Raw genomic sequence first — 15,420 nt, 5'->3', positions numbered from 1 at the left:
GGAGAGGACTGAGATCATTACTCAGGCACTGCAAATCATCAAACAGAGCTGGTCCAGGCAGCTTTGGCAGCTTTCCCTCCCTGTCCTTCCACTCTGGTGCTGGGGGAGAGCAGCTCTTCTCCTGCTCTGCTCTGGGGAGCTGCTTGGGGTGCCTCCAGCCCAGCTCCCAGAGTTATTCCAGGCTCACAGCCATGCTGAGGAGGAGTGAGCCTTTCACTGGTGAGGGAGGAACTTGCCCCTCACCCCAAAGACAGCTCTCAGAGGATGGGATCTCTCAGCACACCGAGAGAGCGTTGCTGTGACCTCTGTGTCCCTTTGTAGGACTCCAAACGCTTTGAAGGCATTGATGTGGATTTTAAAGAACTGGCCTATGAAGTTCAGAAAACCCCAAATGTAGTTGAAGCCACCAATAAACCAGGTCTGTCCCAGCAGCTGGAGGACATCCAGAGCAGGTAGGTAGAGCATCAGTCCCAGGATTTTGTCAGAGACTGGAATCAGCCATGAGCAGTTGGTTGAACCTGTGCTCTCAGGCTTTTTCTGAGGCTCTGCTTCCTCTGCAGTCACACGTCTCCAGCTTTTCTGGTCTTCCTCAAGCTTCTGTGTTTGTGGCCCATCACCCTGAGAGGGTGGGCAGCCCTGGCACAGGTGCCCAGAGCAGCTGGGGCTGCCCCTGGATCCCTGGCAGTGCCCAAGGCCAGGCTGGACAGGGCTGGGAGCACCTGGGGCAGTGGGAGGTGTCCCTGCCATGGCAGGGGTGGCACTGGGTGGATTTTAAGGTCCTTTCCAGTCCAAACCCTTCTGGGATTCTGTGGTGTTTGCAGCAGAGACGAGCCCATTTAATTTACAATACTGTCCCTGTGTACCTTTGATACAGGCACAGCACAGCTCCCTGAGACAGACCTGAGTGCCCTGGGATGGAGACACTTCTCACTTAACATAGGAATGTGCTGAAAACCACTTCAAAGTCCATGCTAAGCTGTTGTGTCAGTAGCAGCTCTCCATTTCAAAGAAAGATTTGATTTTGTTTTCAATTGAACAAGGCCAATGTTCCTCACAGAGAATGTTATTTAGTGACTTTGTAAGCTCAGCAGCAGTTTAGCATGTGAACACTGCAAGATTCATTTTAGATCGGAGCAAACAACTTTCCTTTCATGCTTTGCAAACACAAAAAGCTGAGCTGGATGGAATCAGACTTTAAAATGTGGCTCATTAGAATAAAAGCAGTTCTGGAAATGTTCATCCCAGTGGATGCCACCACCTGTGGCAGCTATGAGCTTGTCTAAAGCAGTGGGTCAGACTGCAAACCTTTCCAACCTCCTCTTCCACTTGGGCTTCTGCTTTTTCATGAGGCTGCCCTGACTCTTGGGTGCTTGACCCCTGGAGCAGAGAGTGAGCTGTGAGTTCGCTTTGTGGATCTGTTCAGGGCTGTGGGAAGGAGCAGCCTGCAGCAGCTCATGCCTGGCATTTCCCCATGGTGGGCAGAACCTGCCTGAAAAGGGCAGCACAAAGCATGGCAGGGTATTTACCCACCTGTCCTGGCCTCTGCTGTGTCTCCCCAGGTTGTCTCTGTGTGAGAAGGCTTTGGCTGAATATTTGGACATGAAAAGGTTGGCTTTTCCCAGATTTTACTTCATTTCTTCTGCAGATTTACTGGATATTCTTTCCAACGGCACCAACCCACATCTGGTAAGGCTTGTGCTGCACCACCTTTGCATTTTCCAGCTGTCAGGAGGGTGACAGTGGAAGGTGTTGTCTGAGACTCTCCTTAGTGTCCTTTCTGGAGTGATTTTCTCCCACCCAACGTGGATTAACAACTCCTTCACATCTGATCTCCACCTGACAGGCAACCCTGCCCTGGGTGTTGTCTGATCTAGCCCTGGGGATGCTCGTGGCAGGTTCTGAGAGCACCACCGTGGGTTTTGTGCTATAAAAACAGTGGGTTTGCTCCTGCTGGGATACAGTGAGGTTGCATGAAAATCACTTTCTCAAGGATCTCATCCAAAACTTGTTGCTGACCTTGGATCCCACCAAACAAAGAGCCCCAGGCTGGGCATTCCAGTGTGGGAGGGTTGAGCACTGGTGGTTTGTAGAGGGCTGATTTTTAGGCAGAAGAGGAAATTTCCAGGAAATTTCCTCTTCCTTCCCCCTGCAAAGCTTTTGGGAGGTCCTGATGGCAGGGCAGGGAGGAGGAGAGCCTGCAGGAGGTGAGCAGCTGGTGGTCAGGCAGTGGCTGTGGCCAGGTGGTGTCTGACCCTGCACTGGGGTTTTTGGGATGGGGTCTGAATGCCAGGTGTGGGGAATCCCCTCAAATACACCATTCCTCCTCCCAGATCCCCTAAAATATACCATTCCTTTTCCCAAATGCCCCCAAATCCCCCCAATACACCATTCCTCCCCCCAAATGCCCCCAAATCCACCATTGCTCCTGCTGGCTGGGCAGGATTGCTGGATCATCCCAAGGAGGAACTAGCAGTGACCCTCCTGTTGTAAGAAATGGGTTCCCAGTCCCCTTCCCCCATTACCAGGGCTCAGAACCCTCTGTCCCCCGTGGGCAGAGTTCAGAGGACTCGGTCCTGCAGGTGCTTTTCCATGTGGAGCTGCTGTCAGGGAACCTTAGCCTGGCAATGCCATGCCCTGCCCAGCCTGGTTTGGGAGGCATCACCAATCCTGAGGTTGGTATGTGAACCAAATCAGCATATTCCCAGCAAATGGAGCCTGTTGGGTGAGGAATCAATTCCTTATTCCTCCTTTTAGTAGTGAGCAATCTCAACCACCTTAAGCGTTTCCTCCTTTTCAGCATTTGTGTCAGCATGTGAATGGGGCAGGCTTGCAAATGCTGCTGTTGCCACTAACCTTTAACTCTGCTTGGATCTGTTTGCTGCTGCTGGGTGATTTCAGCCCACAGAGTGTCATAAATACACAGCTGATTGATGCTTAAAATGGAGAGAGAGAAAGAACACAGGAAGCAGAGAAAAGCTGCCGTGTTGAAATGCTCCACGGAGTAAGGAGAAATTCCTGGTGCTTTCTGTTATTCAAAACTATTTGCAGTAAAATCAAAGTAAATGTCAGGCAGGATCATACACGGATACGCTCTCAGCCTTTCCACTGTACTTTCAAAGCCTGATAATTCCTAAAGGAGGATTAAGTAGACAATGATATTATCCACTTGAACTGGTGCAGGTTCAGGCGCATTCTGGGCTCCGCTGGCAGAATTATATCGAGTGCAGGAGCACAGCCAAGGCCCTGCAGGGTGGCCAGGGGCTGGGAGGGACAGTGGGGGTTGCTGAGCCTGCCCACATGCAGGTCAGAAACAGGATTCCATGGTTTATGTAAGGTTTGAAAGGATATGTGCCTGTCCTGGTGGGGAAGCTGAGTGTCCATTGCTTCTTGATCCACTTGGCACCTCCTGGGATTCGGCCAGGTAAGAAGGAAACAGATTTGGGCACCTGTGGGACAGCTGAGGAGGGGCTGGAATCCTCTGTGGGACAGGGAGTGAGAACTGGGCACACAAGCCATAGGATGGATTATAGGATAGCCTGAGCTGGAGGGGACCCACCAGGGTCATCAAATCCAGCTCCTGAGGACAGCACAAGGCTCATGCTGGCAGCATCCTGGCTGTGGGTGAGAAGATGTGGTGCTGCCAAGATGTCCAGGTCACTCTCTGTGAGCAGGACTGTGGCTGTCACACCTCTGCTGCTCTCTGCTCTGCCTGCCCTGTCCCTGTCCCCCTCACTTCATTTACACCATCCCTTTGGCAGGTGCAGCGTCACCTCTCCAAACTCTTCGACAACTTGGCCAGGCTGGAATTCCAGGTGGACTCTGAGCAGAAGACAACCAAGGTTGGCCTGGGAATGTACAGCAGAGAGGAGGAATATGTCCAGTTCAGTGCACCCTGTGACTGCAGCGGGCAGGTGAGAGGGGGGACACCTTGTGTGGCCGAGCTGCCTGGTGGGACCTGCTCCCACCCTTGGGTGGCCATCCCTGGCCAAGACCTTGCAGAGTTTCACTGCAGTGCCTGCATGGGTGTTGTGGTTTGGCACTGGCGCAGTGTTAGCGCTCTTATGAAAATGCACCTTCCCCAAATGAGTGTTGTGAGATGTGGTTAGGAATTGAGTAGAGCAGGTTTGAGCTTAAAAATAAAGGAGAAAATTTTATTATCTTATAACTACAATAAAAGGGATGCATAGAATTCAGGATGAAAACTTTCTGAAACATTCTTCTTCTCCCTGCTTAATTTTTACCTTTACATATTGCGACATGATTTTGGGAGTTCTTTGCTTTTAAGCCCCTGTGTTCTCAGAGCCGTGTCCATGCCTTCAGTGGTCACTCCAAGTGCCAGTATCCAAACCTGACCACTGGTTGGATTCACCCCAACTTCCTGAGAAAACTCACTTTCATGTCAAACCATGGCAATGAGGAAAGCTGGAAGAGCTGGTGTGGAACTTCATCCCTGCTTACACCACAGCTCGAGTCCTGCTCTGGATGGGTCCTCACAGCCCAAGGTGTGAGGAAGGGCTGTGGCCTATTCTTTGCTGGGGTCTTTAATTTTAATTCCTGAAAGATGTTATGAAGGTTAGTCTTACCCTCCCGGCTGGGAGGGGATGAAGACTGAAAACAGATTAAATTATTCCACAGTACTTCTGCACAGATACCTTTGGAAAGAAAAGGGTTTTTCCCCTGTTTTCCAAATCTTCCTTATTTCATAGGACGTGTTAAAGTACAAAATTTAAGAATCAAATTACTGCTTTTTTACAGCTTTTCTGTCCCTGTAGCTGCACTTTTCTCCGTGGACTGTTAAAGGAAGCTAAAGTAGGTAATACCAGCTCTGAGCTCCCCAGTGATGGCACTTGGCATTTAAGCTCTCCTCTCAGTGAGGACTTTGCCTGTGAAATACTAAATTCAGCAGGAATTGTGTTCCCAGGATTCTCTTGCTGCTGGCAGATTGTGCTCCAGTCCCACCGGTGACTCTGCCATGGCCTGGAGCTGGAACACACTGAGCTCAGTAGCTCCTCAGAGGAGCTCAGTGTGGTTCCTCCTCTAGCTGGGGTCCCACAAAATCCTCCTTTGGTGTCTGGAAGGAGATGCTGACCCTGCAGGAGCAGAAATGGCCAAGTCCCCCAGTCTGGAGGAGGCCTGAGGCTTCAGGTTTGGCTGGAGAGCTGAGCTGCTTGTCCCCCTCATTGCTGAGGGGTGAGGGCTGGCAGGCGTGCTCCTGGGACCATCCCTCCTTACCCAGGGATGAGAAGCAGGAGAGTTCCTGGGATTTAACCCCTTCTGCAGGTGGAGGTGTGGCTCGGCCGCCTGCTGGACACCATGAGGGCCACGGTGAGGGACGGGATGAGCACGGCTGTGGCAGCCTACGAGGACAAGCCCAGGGACCAGTGGCTCTTTGACCACCCTGCCCAGGTACTGCCCTGCCCTGCTGCCAGAGGGGTCTGTGGCTGGGGGTGGGAATGGTTCTGGCTGTGCTCTCCAGCGGGGAGAGGAAGGGTGTGATGCCTTAAGGAGCTGGACCAGAGGCTGGATGGAGCTAAGAGGAATAAAGTGGATATTTGTTGAAGTGCCTTCAAAGGCTGCACCCTGGGAGGGCTGGAACCACAGTCCTGGCTCTGCCCAGATGGCTCCAAGATGGAAGCAAAAGAGGGCTTGGCCATGAGATCTCCCATTTTGATAAGTTTTTTTAGTCCATTTGCATACAGGAGTTAACTGTCCAATTAACAGCTTCAAATGATGAAGTTTCATCCTCCTTGCTTGCTTGCCCACCTTCCTCTTTTCACCTTGTTCATGCTTTGGGTCTGAAGTTTGAAGAGATTGTCCTTGAGTCTCCAGCTAGAATGGGATTGTTTTGTCTCCACCACCCTGTGAAAAGGTCCCAGTAACATTTAATATAAAGCTGCACACCAAAGCAGGACAGAAAAACTTAAAACCTAAGGTATCAGGTGAGTTCTCCTTTTTCCTGGCCACATCCTGATGGTTTCCCAGGCTGAGCTCTGTGCTCTGACCAGAGCTCCAGGCAGGATGCAGCTCGGGGACTTGGGCAGTGGCTGCTGCAGCCCAGGGGTCACAGGAAGCCCCTGCCCACAGTGGGGTGAGAGAACAAATCGATGAGAGGAAGGAGCCCCTCAGGTGCCCCTCTGGTACCTCCCATGTGTTCAGACGTGAGAAAGGGGCTCATTTACTGATGAGCAGCTGCTGGATGTGCGCAGGATGGGAATTCCAATGGATGTAAAATGGATCCCTGCTCTCCTTCCTGCTGTGATCCTGTATAACAACACTTCCCTTCATGTCAGGCATGCTTCATCCCTGACCTCCCCATGGAAGAGGCACTCTCAGATGTGAGGAATCCCCAGTGTTGCCCTGCTGTTGAGCCACTCTGTCTCCCCAGGTGGCTCTTTGCTGCACCCAGATCTGGTGGACAGCGGAGGTGGGCATGGCCTTCTCCAGGATGAAGGAAGGCTACGAGAAGGCCATGAAGGAGTACCACAAGAAGCAGGTGGCCCAGCTGAACACGCTGGTGACGATGCTGCTGGGGCAGCTCTCCAGGGGTGACAGGCAGAAGATCATGACCATCTGCACCATCGACGTGCACGCGCGCGACGTGGTGGCCAAGATGATAGCACAGAAGGTCGGTGTTCCCAGCTCGGGGTGAGCCATGCGGGGCATTGAAGGGGAGATCGTGGAGGGACAGGCCAAGGACAGGCAAAAGAAAGCATTTGGGGTTTTTTCTCTGTAGCTTTCTTGCTCCAGTGTGGGCCCACAGGGAATCCCTTGGGATTTGTCCACCGCTCCCACACCCCTGCCCTGTCATCACAAACTCCCAGAATGGTTTGGGGTGGAAGGGACCTTAAAGCTCTTCTCATTCCAACCTCCTGCCATGGGCAGGGACGCCTTCTGCCATCTCAGGGTGCTCCAAGCCCCATCCAGCCTGGCCTTTGGTTGTGATACCTTCTGGACCACAGCTGGGAGTGCCGGTAGGAGTGGGGGCAGGAGCTGGGTGTTCCTCTGCTCCAGAGGTTTTCCAGATGCCTTCTGTCCCATCTGGGGTGCCAGAACTGATGCCTAGAGAGGCTGAACTGGAACAGAGACTAGACAGAGCTAGAAAAGTAAAGCAGGGATTTATTTAAAGATCTTTAAAGGATACACCTCGAGCAGTGCAAGAGCCTGGCCATAGCTACATCTGAGGTGGATTGAAGGTGGATCCCAGTCCTGAGTTTTCACACTTTTATAAGTTTTGGTCGATTTCCATATTGGGGTTAATTGTCCAATTACAGCTTCAGGTCATGAAGTCACATCCTCCTTGTTTGCTCTGTTGAGTTCCCCATGTTTATGCACTTTGGGCCTGGAGCTCATAACAGCTGTCTTTGGACAAGCTGGAAAAGGATTTTGTCTCCCTACTCTGAAGAGAATTTACTCACACTTACTAGCTCAGAGCTACACACCTAGGCAGCACAGAATCTGAAAAATATAATTATTCTGAAAAATATGAAAGCTGAACCTTAAGGCCTCACCCCTGCCCTGACGGAACCCAGGCCTGGTTCAGGGGCTCTGTGTGGTGGAAAAATCTCTCCTCCAACCCGTGCTTCCAAAGAAAGGCTCAGCAGTCTCTTGTTGTTTGGTCTCAAGGCAGTTTATTGCAAGTTATCTAAAAGATTTTCTCCTCGGGCTGCTGTGGTTTGCTCACAGCTCAGGCAGAGGCACACACACACCCTGACATCCTCTCTGACTCCCGACTGCTTCTTCTCTCCCCGCCCAGGGCTGTGCTGTCTTTTATATGGTACATTACGTGTTACATGGGTACAGTTTTTCCCCAATGCCCATTACCTATATTAAATGGTGCTTTTCTATCTTTTATATGATACATTACGTGTTACATGGGTACAGTTTTTCCCCAATGCCTATTACCTATATTAAATGGTGCCTCTCTACTCTAAACCAATCTGTGAGTGCCAACATCACCAAGAACATGGAGGTGAGGAAGAAGAAAGAGGAGGACAGGGCAGGCCCAGATCCCTCCATCTTAAACCTCTGACCCCCATGTACAAAACCAAAACCCCCCTGTACAGGTGTTAAAACCCCCCTGTACAACACAAAAAAATTCTTCCCTCTACTTTGTGACTACTTCTGCTCTAATATCTAAACTTTTTTGACTTCTTGATCTTCCTGCAAGGTTGGTAAATCGTTCCATGGCTCAAACCCAAAATCACAGCTGTTTCCAGCTGCCAGCCAGGGTCTCAAATGCTTCTGACCTGGTCCCGGAACATCCAAAATGTCTGAGGGACATTTTTGATAGCAAAAGGGTTTTAAAATCATGGGGATTAAGGGTTAAAAGGAAAAATAAGCTTAGTAGGCCCTAGAAAAGTAAGCACCCTAAGTACATGGAGAACTTGTACTTGCTAGAACTGCACTTGTACATGATAAATGATATAATTGTTAGATGTGATGATTGTTTAGTAATTAAATATAATTACCGTTTAATCATAAGAATAATCATGAGAAACTGTGGTCAGGGACCTAAGAAAGATCACAAGAAACTCATGTCAATGTATACAATAGAACAATATAAGTTTAATAATAAATATGTAAGTTATATAAGGATAGAATATAAAATACGTCCAGCTCGAAAGCCGTGTTGGAGTCAGATTTGGGTCTGCACCCCTGATTCCCAGAGCTGTCAGTAAAAGCACCTGCAGATAATCATGTCCCGTGATGATGTGTGTCCCGGAACGCTGACATTTTGAGTTCCAGCAGCTGGTGGCACTCTGCAGGTGGACAGTGGCCAGGCCTTCGTGTGGCTGGCGCAGCTGCGGCACCGCTGGTCGGACGAGGAGCGGCACTGCTGGGCCAACATCTGCGACGCGCAGTTCCTCTACTGCTACGAGTACCTGGGCAACACCCCCCGCCTCGTCATCACCCCCCTGACCGACAGGTGAGCCCTGCTGGGGCCTCCTGCAGCCACCCCACAGCACAGGCCAGGCAGAATTAAGGGAATAAAAATTGATTGTATTTATTGAAGGGTCTTCAGGTACATTTTGGGCAGATGAAGCCTCCCCCAAGGGGCTACACACAAAATGGACAGTGGGTCAGGGGTTTCACACTTTTATAAGTTTGGTCCAATTGCATATTTAGGTTAATCTTCCAATTACAGCTCCAGCTAATGAAGTAATTTACCCCAAGTTTGCTCTCCCCAAGCCACTTTTGTGTCCATCTCTCTGGCCTGAGGCAGTGAGGTGTCCTTGATTGCCAGGCCTGGAGAGGAATTGTTGTCTGCCCAAAATGGGGAAGCAGCAGCTCACACTGTGTGTGGAGTTTAGTTATACACTAAGGAACTGCAGGATTACAAATAGATGAAAAATAGAAAAGCTGAAATCCTAAGGTATCAGGAGAACCCTCTCACGGCTGGGCTGTGCTAGGCTGTTGCACAAAAGAGGGTTTTACTTGGGATGCCCACATCCCTCTTGTTTTCCCCATGTCCCAGCAGTGGCAGAGCTGCAACTCTCCCTTGGTTTGGGATTTTGTGTTACCCTCCGGTGTGTCTGTGCCTCAGATTCCAGCATGCAACCCCCAGGTGAAGAGGCTGGTGGTGGGTGCCTGCCTGGGCACGAGGTGTCCACACCCTGCAGGGCTGGACAGTCCCAGAGCTTTCATCTTGTCCTGAAGGACACGTTGGGTCCCCATCTCAGTGGGGACCCAGACAATGACATGAGATGCTCTGAGTTGTCCCACCTGGTTTCCAGCTGCCCATACAGATGTGTGCAAGTCTCCTGTGGATCCCTTGTCATATTTTTCCACTCTGTGTGATGCTGCAGTGTCCCTGAGCATCTCAGGTGGTTCTGGTGACCCGTGTTAGTCAGCTAAGCCAAATCCCCTGCGCGTTGATGGCCATGGTGACTTCTACAGGGGGTAAATGCGGGCACCTCCCTGGGATCCACCATCAGCCGGATGTAGAAGCTTTGGGGGCATTGTGTGGAATCATTCCTGGGCCATCAGAGCCCAGGAGTTCCCCATTCCTGTGCTGGCGAGCAGGATCCTTTGGGCTGAGGAAGATCTTTCAGAAAAGCTGACTTTTCCTCGCCATGCCCAACGTCACTGAGAGTGACAGTCCAAAGAAAGCACAGCCTGGAGTGAAGGGCTTGGGCAGACCCCAGGGGGAGATGAGGATCTCTTGGATTTGAGGAGCAGCTGGGGGATTTTCCTGGAGGAAAGGAGGCTCAGGAGGGACCTTCTCACTCTCTGCAAGTCTCTGACAGGAGGGGGCAGCCAGGTGGGTGTCAGGCTGTGCTCCCAGGGAACAAGGCACAGGATGAGAGGTAACAGCATCAAATTGCACCAGGGGACGTTCAGATTGGCTATTAGGAAAAGCTTCTTCACTGGAAGTGTTGTCAACCCCTGGCACAGGCTGCTCAGGGCAGTGGTGGAATCACCATCCCTGAAGTTGTTCAAAAACCACGTGGATGTGGCACTAAAGGACATGGTTTAGTGGTGAACAAGGTGCTGGTGACTGGAAGTGATGATCTTAGAGGTCTTTCCCGACATTTCTGACCGTGTGACACACTGGAGAAGTCCCAGCAGGGCAGAGGTGGTTGTTCATGCCCACCAGGACTTCCAGCTTGGCCGTGCTCACGCAGAGCTGTCCGGAGGAGCTCTGCAGAGTGCACTGCAGTGACCTGTGGCACAGCTCAGTCTCTGTCCCCTTTTCCCTCGTCCTGTGCAGGTGTTACATCACCCTGACCCAGTCCCTGCACCTGACCATGAGCGGGGCCCCGGCGGGCCCGGCTGGCACCGGCAAGACGGAGACCACCAAGGACTTGGGCCGTGCCCTGGGCATCATGGTGTACGTGTTCAACTGCTCCGAGCAGATGGACTACAAGGTGCTGCTCCCCCCGAGCTGGGGCTGCTCAGGGCCCTGGGACCTGCAGGGTGGGAGTTACCTGACACTGTTGAGGCAGGATGGGAATGAAGAGACTGAGTCAGAAGGCAGAGAGAGTGAAACTCTGATTTATTTCAAAATGCATCGCTCTGTATACAGAGCTTCGTCCAGGCTAATTCCATTGGTCCTGAAGTGAAAGCAATCTACACCATTGGTGCAGAGTGCTTGACACACAGTGATAGAACTTAACTATAAAAAATGTGAACAATGAGATAAAACCCTTATTTACATTCTTTTCCAACAGATTCCCAGGCTTCTGTCTGGCTAGAAACTTTCCATTTCTCTCTTTGGCTGAATCTGAGACCTATGGTTACCCAGCTGGGCTTGCTCTGATCCATCCCCTCTCCTCTCTGCCTCCCTTCCTGCTGGACAGCTTCTCCTCCTCCTCCTTTTCGTCTCTGAGACTTGCACAAGGTTCTTGAGGAGGAGGAGAGCCGAGCTGTGCTCTCTGTCCTGCTCCACCTTTCCCTTCCCTTCTGGAGTTAGGTTGTCCATGAAATTCTCCACAAATTCAGTGGAGACCAAGGCTGTGCTGATCCATTCCCTCTCTCCAGACCCACAGGGTGCCTGTCCCAGGCATGGGGAGGGAGCTCTCCTGGCGTCCCGGGATCCTCTGCTGGGACAAGGCCAGCTCTGCTCACAGTGCTGATCCTTGTGCCCCCCAGGGGCAGTGGGTTTGCTGGCCTTGGACCATATTTTATCCAGCTGAGGTCCCTCGTGGACGTGGGGCCATCAGTAACTTGGCCCAGGTGACCTTTGGATGGAACCAGAGTGCAGAGATGTCGAGAGAGTGCAATTAGTAAATCAAGTGGCAAACTGTGAAGAGCTATAAATATTATAATTGAGTTGTGCCTGCTGCTCCCGTGCACTTTTCTAAATACCCACAATAGTCTGTAAATTGCTATAAATAAACAGGCAGGGAAATCAAATCTATTTTTTGCTGGAGTTGATTCCATTTGTGATTTTACTCTTGTAATTTTTTTTTTTCTTTTCAGTCTTGTGGGAATATTTACAAAGGCCTTTCCCAGACAGGAGCCTGGGGCTGTTTTGATGAATTTAACAGGATCTCAGTTGAGGTCCTTTCTGTGGTTGCTGTACAGGTAAGTGGAGAAAAGCTTGTGGATAAATACAAGCCAGCTTTCCTTCCCTTCCTCCCTCCCTCCCTCCTACAGGGCCAGAACAGAAGTGGTTGAGTGTTGGGGAACTTCAGTGCTGAAAATGGAGTTGCTGAAATATCAAGAGTTCTTCTGGTCCCAAATGTCAGCTGTCAGTGCAGGTTTTGGGATCCTAGTGTTTGGCTGAGGTGCTGAATTCTTCCTAGACCCACTTTGAGGCTTGGCATTGCAGAAATTAAGGTTTAGAGCCCAGAAGTTTCTACACTTCTGTAAGTGTCTTGGTCAAAGGAATTGTTCTGAACCCCTCCAGGAACTCCTCACTCTCAATTCTCTTTGTCTCATGGTTGTACCTCCCGTGATGTCCCAAAGAAATCCCAGGCAGGTACAGCTGTTTGTGTGTCCTTCCCTCTCCATTTCCCTTCCCCTTCCATCAGGTTCCAGCCTAAAGTTGTCATTGAAAAACGTCTTTGAGGACCTTAAAATAAAAGGGGAAGCTGAACAAAAGAAGCCCAGATATGACTCAGCTGCTAATGATTGCCTGGCTCCTGGCGGGAGCTGGTGTCTGAGCGAGCAGGGCTGTCACTCCATCATCGCCTCTGCTGCTATTAGAGAGTAACCATGGTGATGGTTAATTGGCTGCCTGAGTCACGCAGCTCCTTCAGAGTGGGTCCTTACGCTGAGAAACTCCCTTAATCGCTGTGCTTTAAGGTGGCAAAGGGGTGAGCTGAGGGCAGAGATCCTCCCTCGATGGAGCGGTGCTGCCCAGGAGAGCTGGCTGCCAGGAGCTGCTCCCTTGGGAAGTGGGGAAGGAAGGTCTGGCACTGGGGTGCTCTGCCTGTGTTTGCTGTTTAGGAAAGCGTTTTATACAGAAAGAGTGATAAATTCTGGAATGGCTGCCCGGGGAGGTGTGTTTAAAAAAATATTGGACATGGCACTGGGTGCCAGGGTTTAGTTGAGGTGTTGGGGCTGGGTTGGACTCGATCTGAAAGGTCTCTTCCTACCCAGGAATTCTGTGATTTTGGGAATGGAAGGTGGGCAGCAAGGTGGTCTGGCTGTAATGGACTCACTCTCTTTGGAAAGTGGGGGACGAGAAGAACAAAGCTGCAATCAGACAAGTAGAAAAGACCAGCCAAGTGTCTTATGAAGCTAACTCTTGGAACTCTTTTCAGTTTGGCTGTCCAGTCTCTTCAGCCCTTTCTGTTTTGTCAGAGTTCTGTCTGTGATGAGAGACACACAGATTAACCCCAAAAGTGTAGAAAGCTTTATATGGTCAGTAAAAGCCCAGAGCAGAGCAGTGATAATCCCCAGTTGTCATGGGCCGAGTGTAGGGAGGGCAGCAGTGCTCTCTGGGGTTTTTCACACCTGAACACCAGCACTGAGCACTGCCTTGGTTCCCAGGTGAAGAGCGTGCAGGATGCCATCAGGGAGAAGAAGAAATCCTTCAGTTTTCTTGGAGAAGACATTAAGTTAGTCCCCTCAGTCGGGATTTTCATCACCATGAACCCTGGCTATGCAGGACGAACCGAGCTACCTGAGAATTTAAAAGCTCTCTTCAGGTGAGTCGAGGTCAGGTTTAAATTACAGGTTTTATTACCTGTGTAATAAAACTGGCAGAAATTCTCTTTTGGAACATTCAGGCTTCATTTTCTTGGGAAATTCACTGGCATTGGGGATGCATAGACGGTTTCAGCCTTGTGCACCGAGCCTGGATCAGGGAATGCACAGGGAGGACAAGGGAGCTCTGTCCTGTGCCATGGGAAAGGCAGTGTGGGCAGACTGGGAGGTCTCCAGTGGCTCACTGGAGAGGACCTGGAAGATAAAGCTACAAATCCACTGCCCTCGAGCTCTGTAGTCAACACTTGCTCTGCAATCCTTTCCTGCCTGTCTCCCTAGGCCCTGTGCCATGGTGGTGCCAGACTTTGAGCTGATCTGTGAGATTATGTTGGTGGCTGAGGGCTTCCTCCAGGCCCGGGCCTTAGCCAGGAAGTTCATCACGCTCTACCAACTCTGCAAGGAGCTCCTGTCCAAGCAGGTGAGCCCTCTGTTGTGCTCTGGATCCCCAAAATCAGGGATGTGACACTGCTCTGGATCCCCAAAATCAGGGATGTGACACCGCTCTAGATCCCCCAAAATCAGGGATGTTACACCCTGCTCTAGTTCCCCAAAATCAGGGATGTGACACTGATCTAGATCCCCAAAATCAGGGATGTGACACCCTGCTCTCTAGATCCCCCAAAAACAGGGATGTGACACCCTGCTCTCTAGATCCCCCAAAATCAGGGATGTGACTCTCTGCCATGCACCTCCACAGCTGAAGCTTCACAGCTTTTAGTCACTGACTGCCTTTGTGGCAGCTGCTGGGAGAAGGGAGGGTTTGGTTTGTGATCACCAGAGCAATGACATTTTCAAACTGCTCTCCTGGAGGATCTGCAGGAACAGATTTGACCAACTGCATTAGTGAGGGAGATTTTTCAAAAAGCCTCAAATGCCACCATGGTTGGGGCAGTATTCAGTGACCCTTGGCTTTCCAGTCTCTTAGTTCCTATTGATTCTCCTGCCTGCAAGGGGTTCATGATCACTGTTACTCTCTTAGTCCAACTAAATGCTTCTCTGTCATGTCAAGTGTTGACCATGTAAGGTCACCTCCAGTGCAAGACTCTGGTTAATCAAATTTTAACTTGGCATTGTCTGCATAGATCAGAGCTGGGGTGAGCTGAATCAGGACTCCAGATGGAAAACCTGATCTTGGCTGTGCCAGCATGAGCTTGGGTGGGTTTCTGCCTTGGCACAGAAACTTTGTTCTTTGTAGCTGGAGGCCCTGTGGGAGCTTTGGCCTCCCACACAAAGCAGTCAGGATGTTGGGCTGTGTTCTGCAGGGTCTCAATGGAGCAAAAATAGAAGGACTTGCTAGTTGGCTTGAGAGTTCCTCTCCTGCCTCTTTAGGATTCCTTTCCAGCATGTCCTGGGTGTCCTCCCTGCCCCTGCTTCGTGGACTGTCCCCAGGACCAAGTGTCCCTGGTAACCTGGTGATGGAGAAATTTGTGTGTCTGAGGCCTCAGAGTGGATTAACAAGCCTTCCACCTCAGTAGCTCCTGCAGATCCAGGGCTCTGGGAGGCCTTGCTTAACCTGCACAAAGGCCAAGGTTTTAGGGTTTAGGGGAAAAAATTGCTTAGGTCTGCAGAGTGCTGACTTAGTGCCAGCTCTGAGCCCATGTGATGGCAAGAACAGCTGAATTATTTGACTCCTTAGTGCTCTCCCTGGTGGGAAGCTCATCTTCTGAAACGGAGACTCGGGCTGGTGGAGGTCTCTGGCCATGACACAAATAACGAGTTTGGCTGCATTTCCATTGCTGCCTGCTCTGGCAGCTGGGACTGCTG

The 15,420-nt window shown here is 50.9% G+C and overlaps 1 protein-coding gene across 1 annotated transcript in view; it reads left to right on the top strand.

Annotated features, from left to right (window-relative positions):
- DNAH9 (dynein axonemal heavy chain 9) overlaps window positions 1-15,420 on the top strand; it is a 136,131-nt gene that overhangs the window by 24,608 nt on the left and 96,103 nt on the right. The window contains exons 21-30 of the mRNA XM_072937044.1: window positions 322-452; window positions 1,560-1,686; window positions 3,759-3,911; window positions 5,281-5,406; window positions 6,386-6,625; window positions 8,766-8,926; window positions 10,712-10,868; window positions 11,923-12,027; window positions 13,441-13,598; window positions 13,936-14,074. Of these exons, the coding sequence (XP_072793145.1) occupies window positions 322-452; window positions 1,560-1,686; window positions 3,759-3,911; window positions 5,281-5,406; window positions 6,386-6,625; window positions 8,766-8,926; window positions 10,712-10,868; window positions 11,923-12,027; window positions 13,441-13,598; window positions 13,936-14,074 (1,497 nt within the window). The remainder of the gene's footprint in view (window positions 1-321; window positions 453-1,559; window positions 1,687-3,758; window positions 3,912-5,280; window positions 5,407-6,385; window positions 6,626-8,765; window positions 8,927-10,711; window positions 10,869-11,922; window positions 12,028-13,440; window positions 13,599-13,935; window positions 14,075-15,420) is intronic.

This window comes from Taeniopygia guttata, chromosome 18 (genome assembly GCF_048771995.1).
Source record: "Taeniopygia guttata chromosome 18, bTaeGut7.mat, whole genome shotgun sequence".
NCBI lineage: Eukaryota > Metazoa > Chordata > Aves > Passeriformes > Estrildidae > Taeniopygia > Taeniopygia guttata.
Note: the sequence above shows the minus strand (reverse complement) of the source record. Positions and strands in the feature narration are given on the sequence as shown.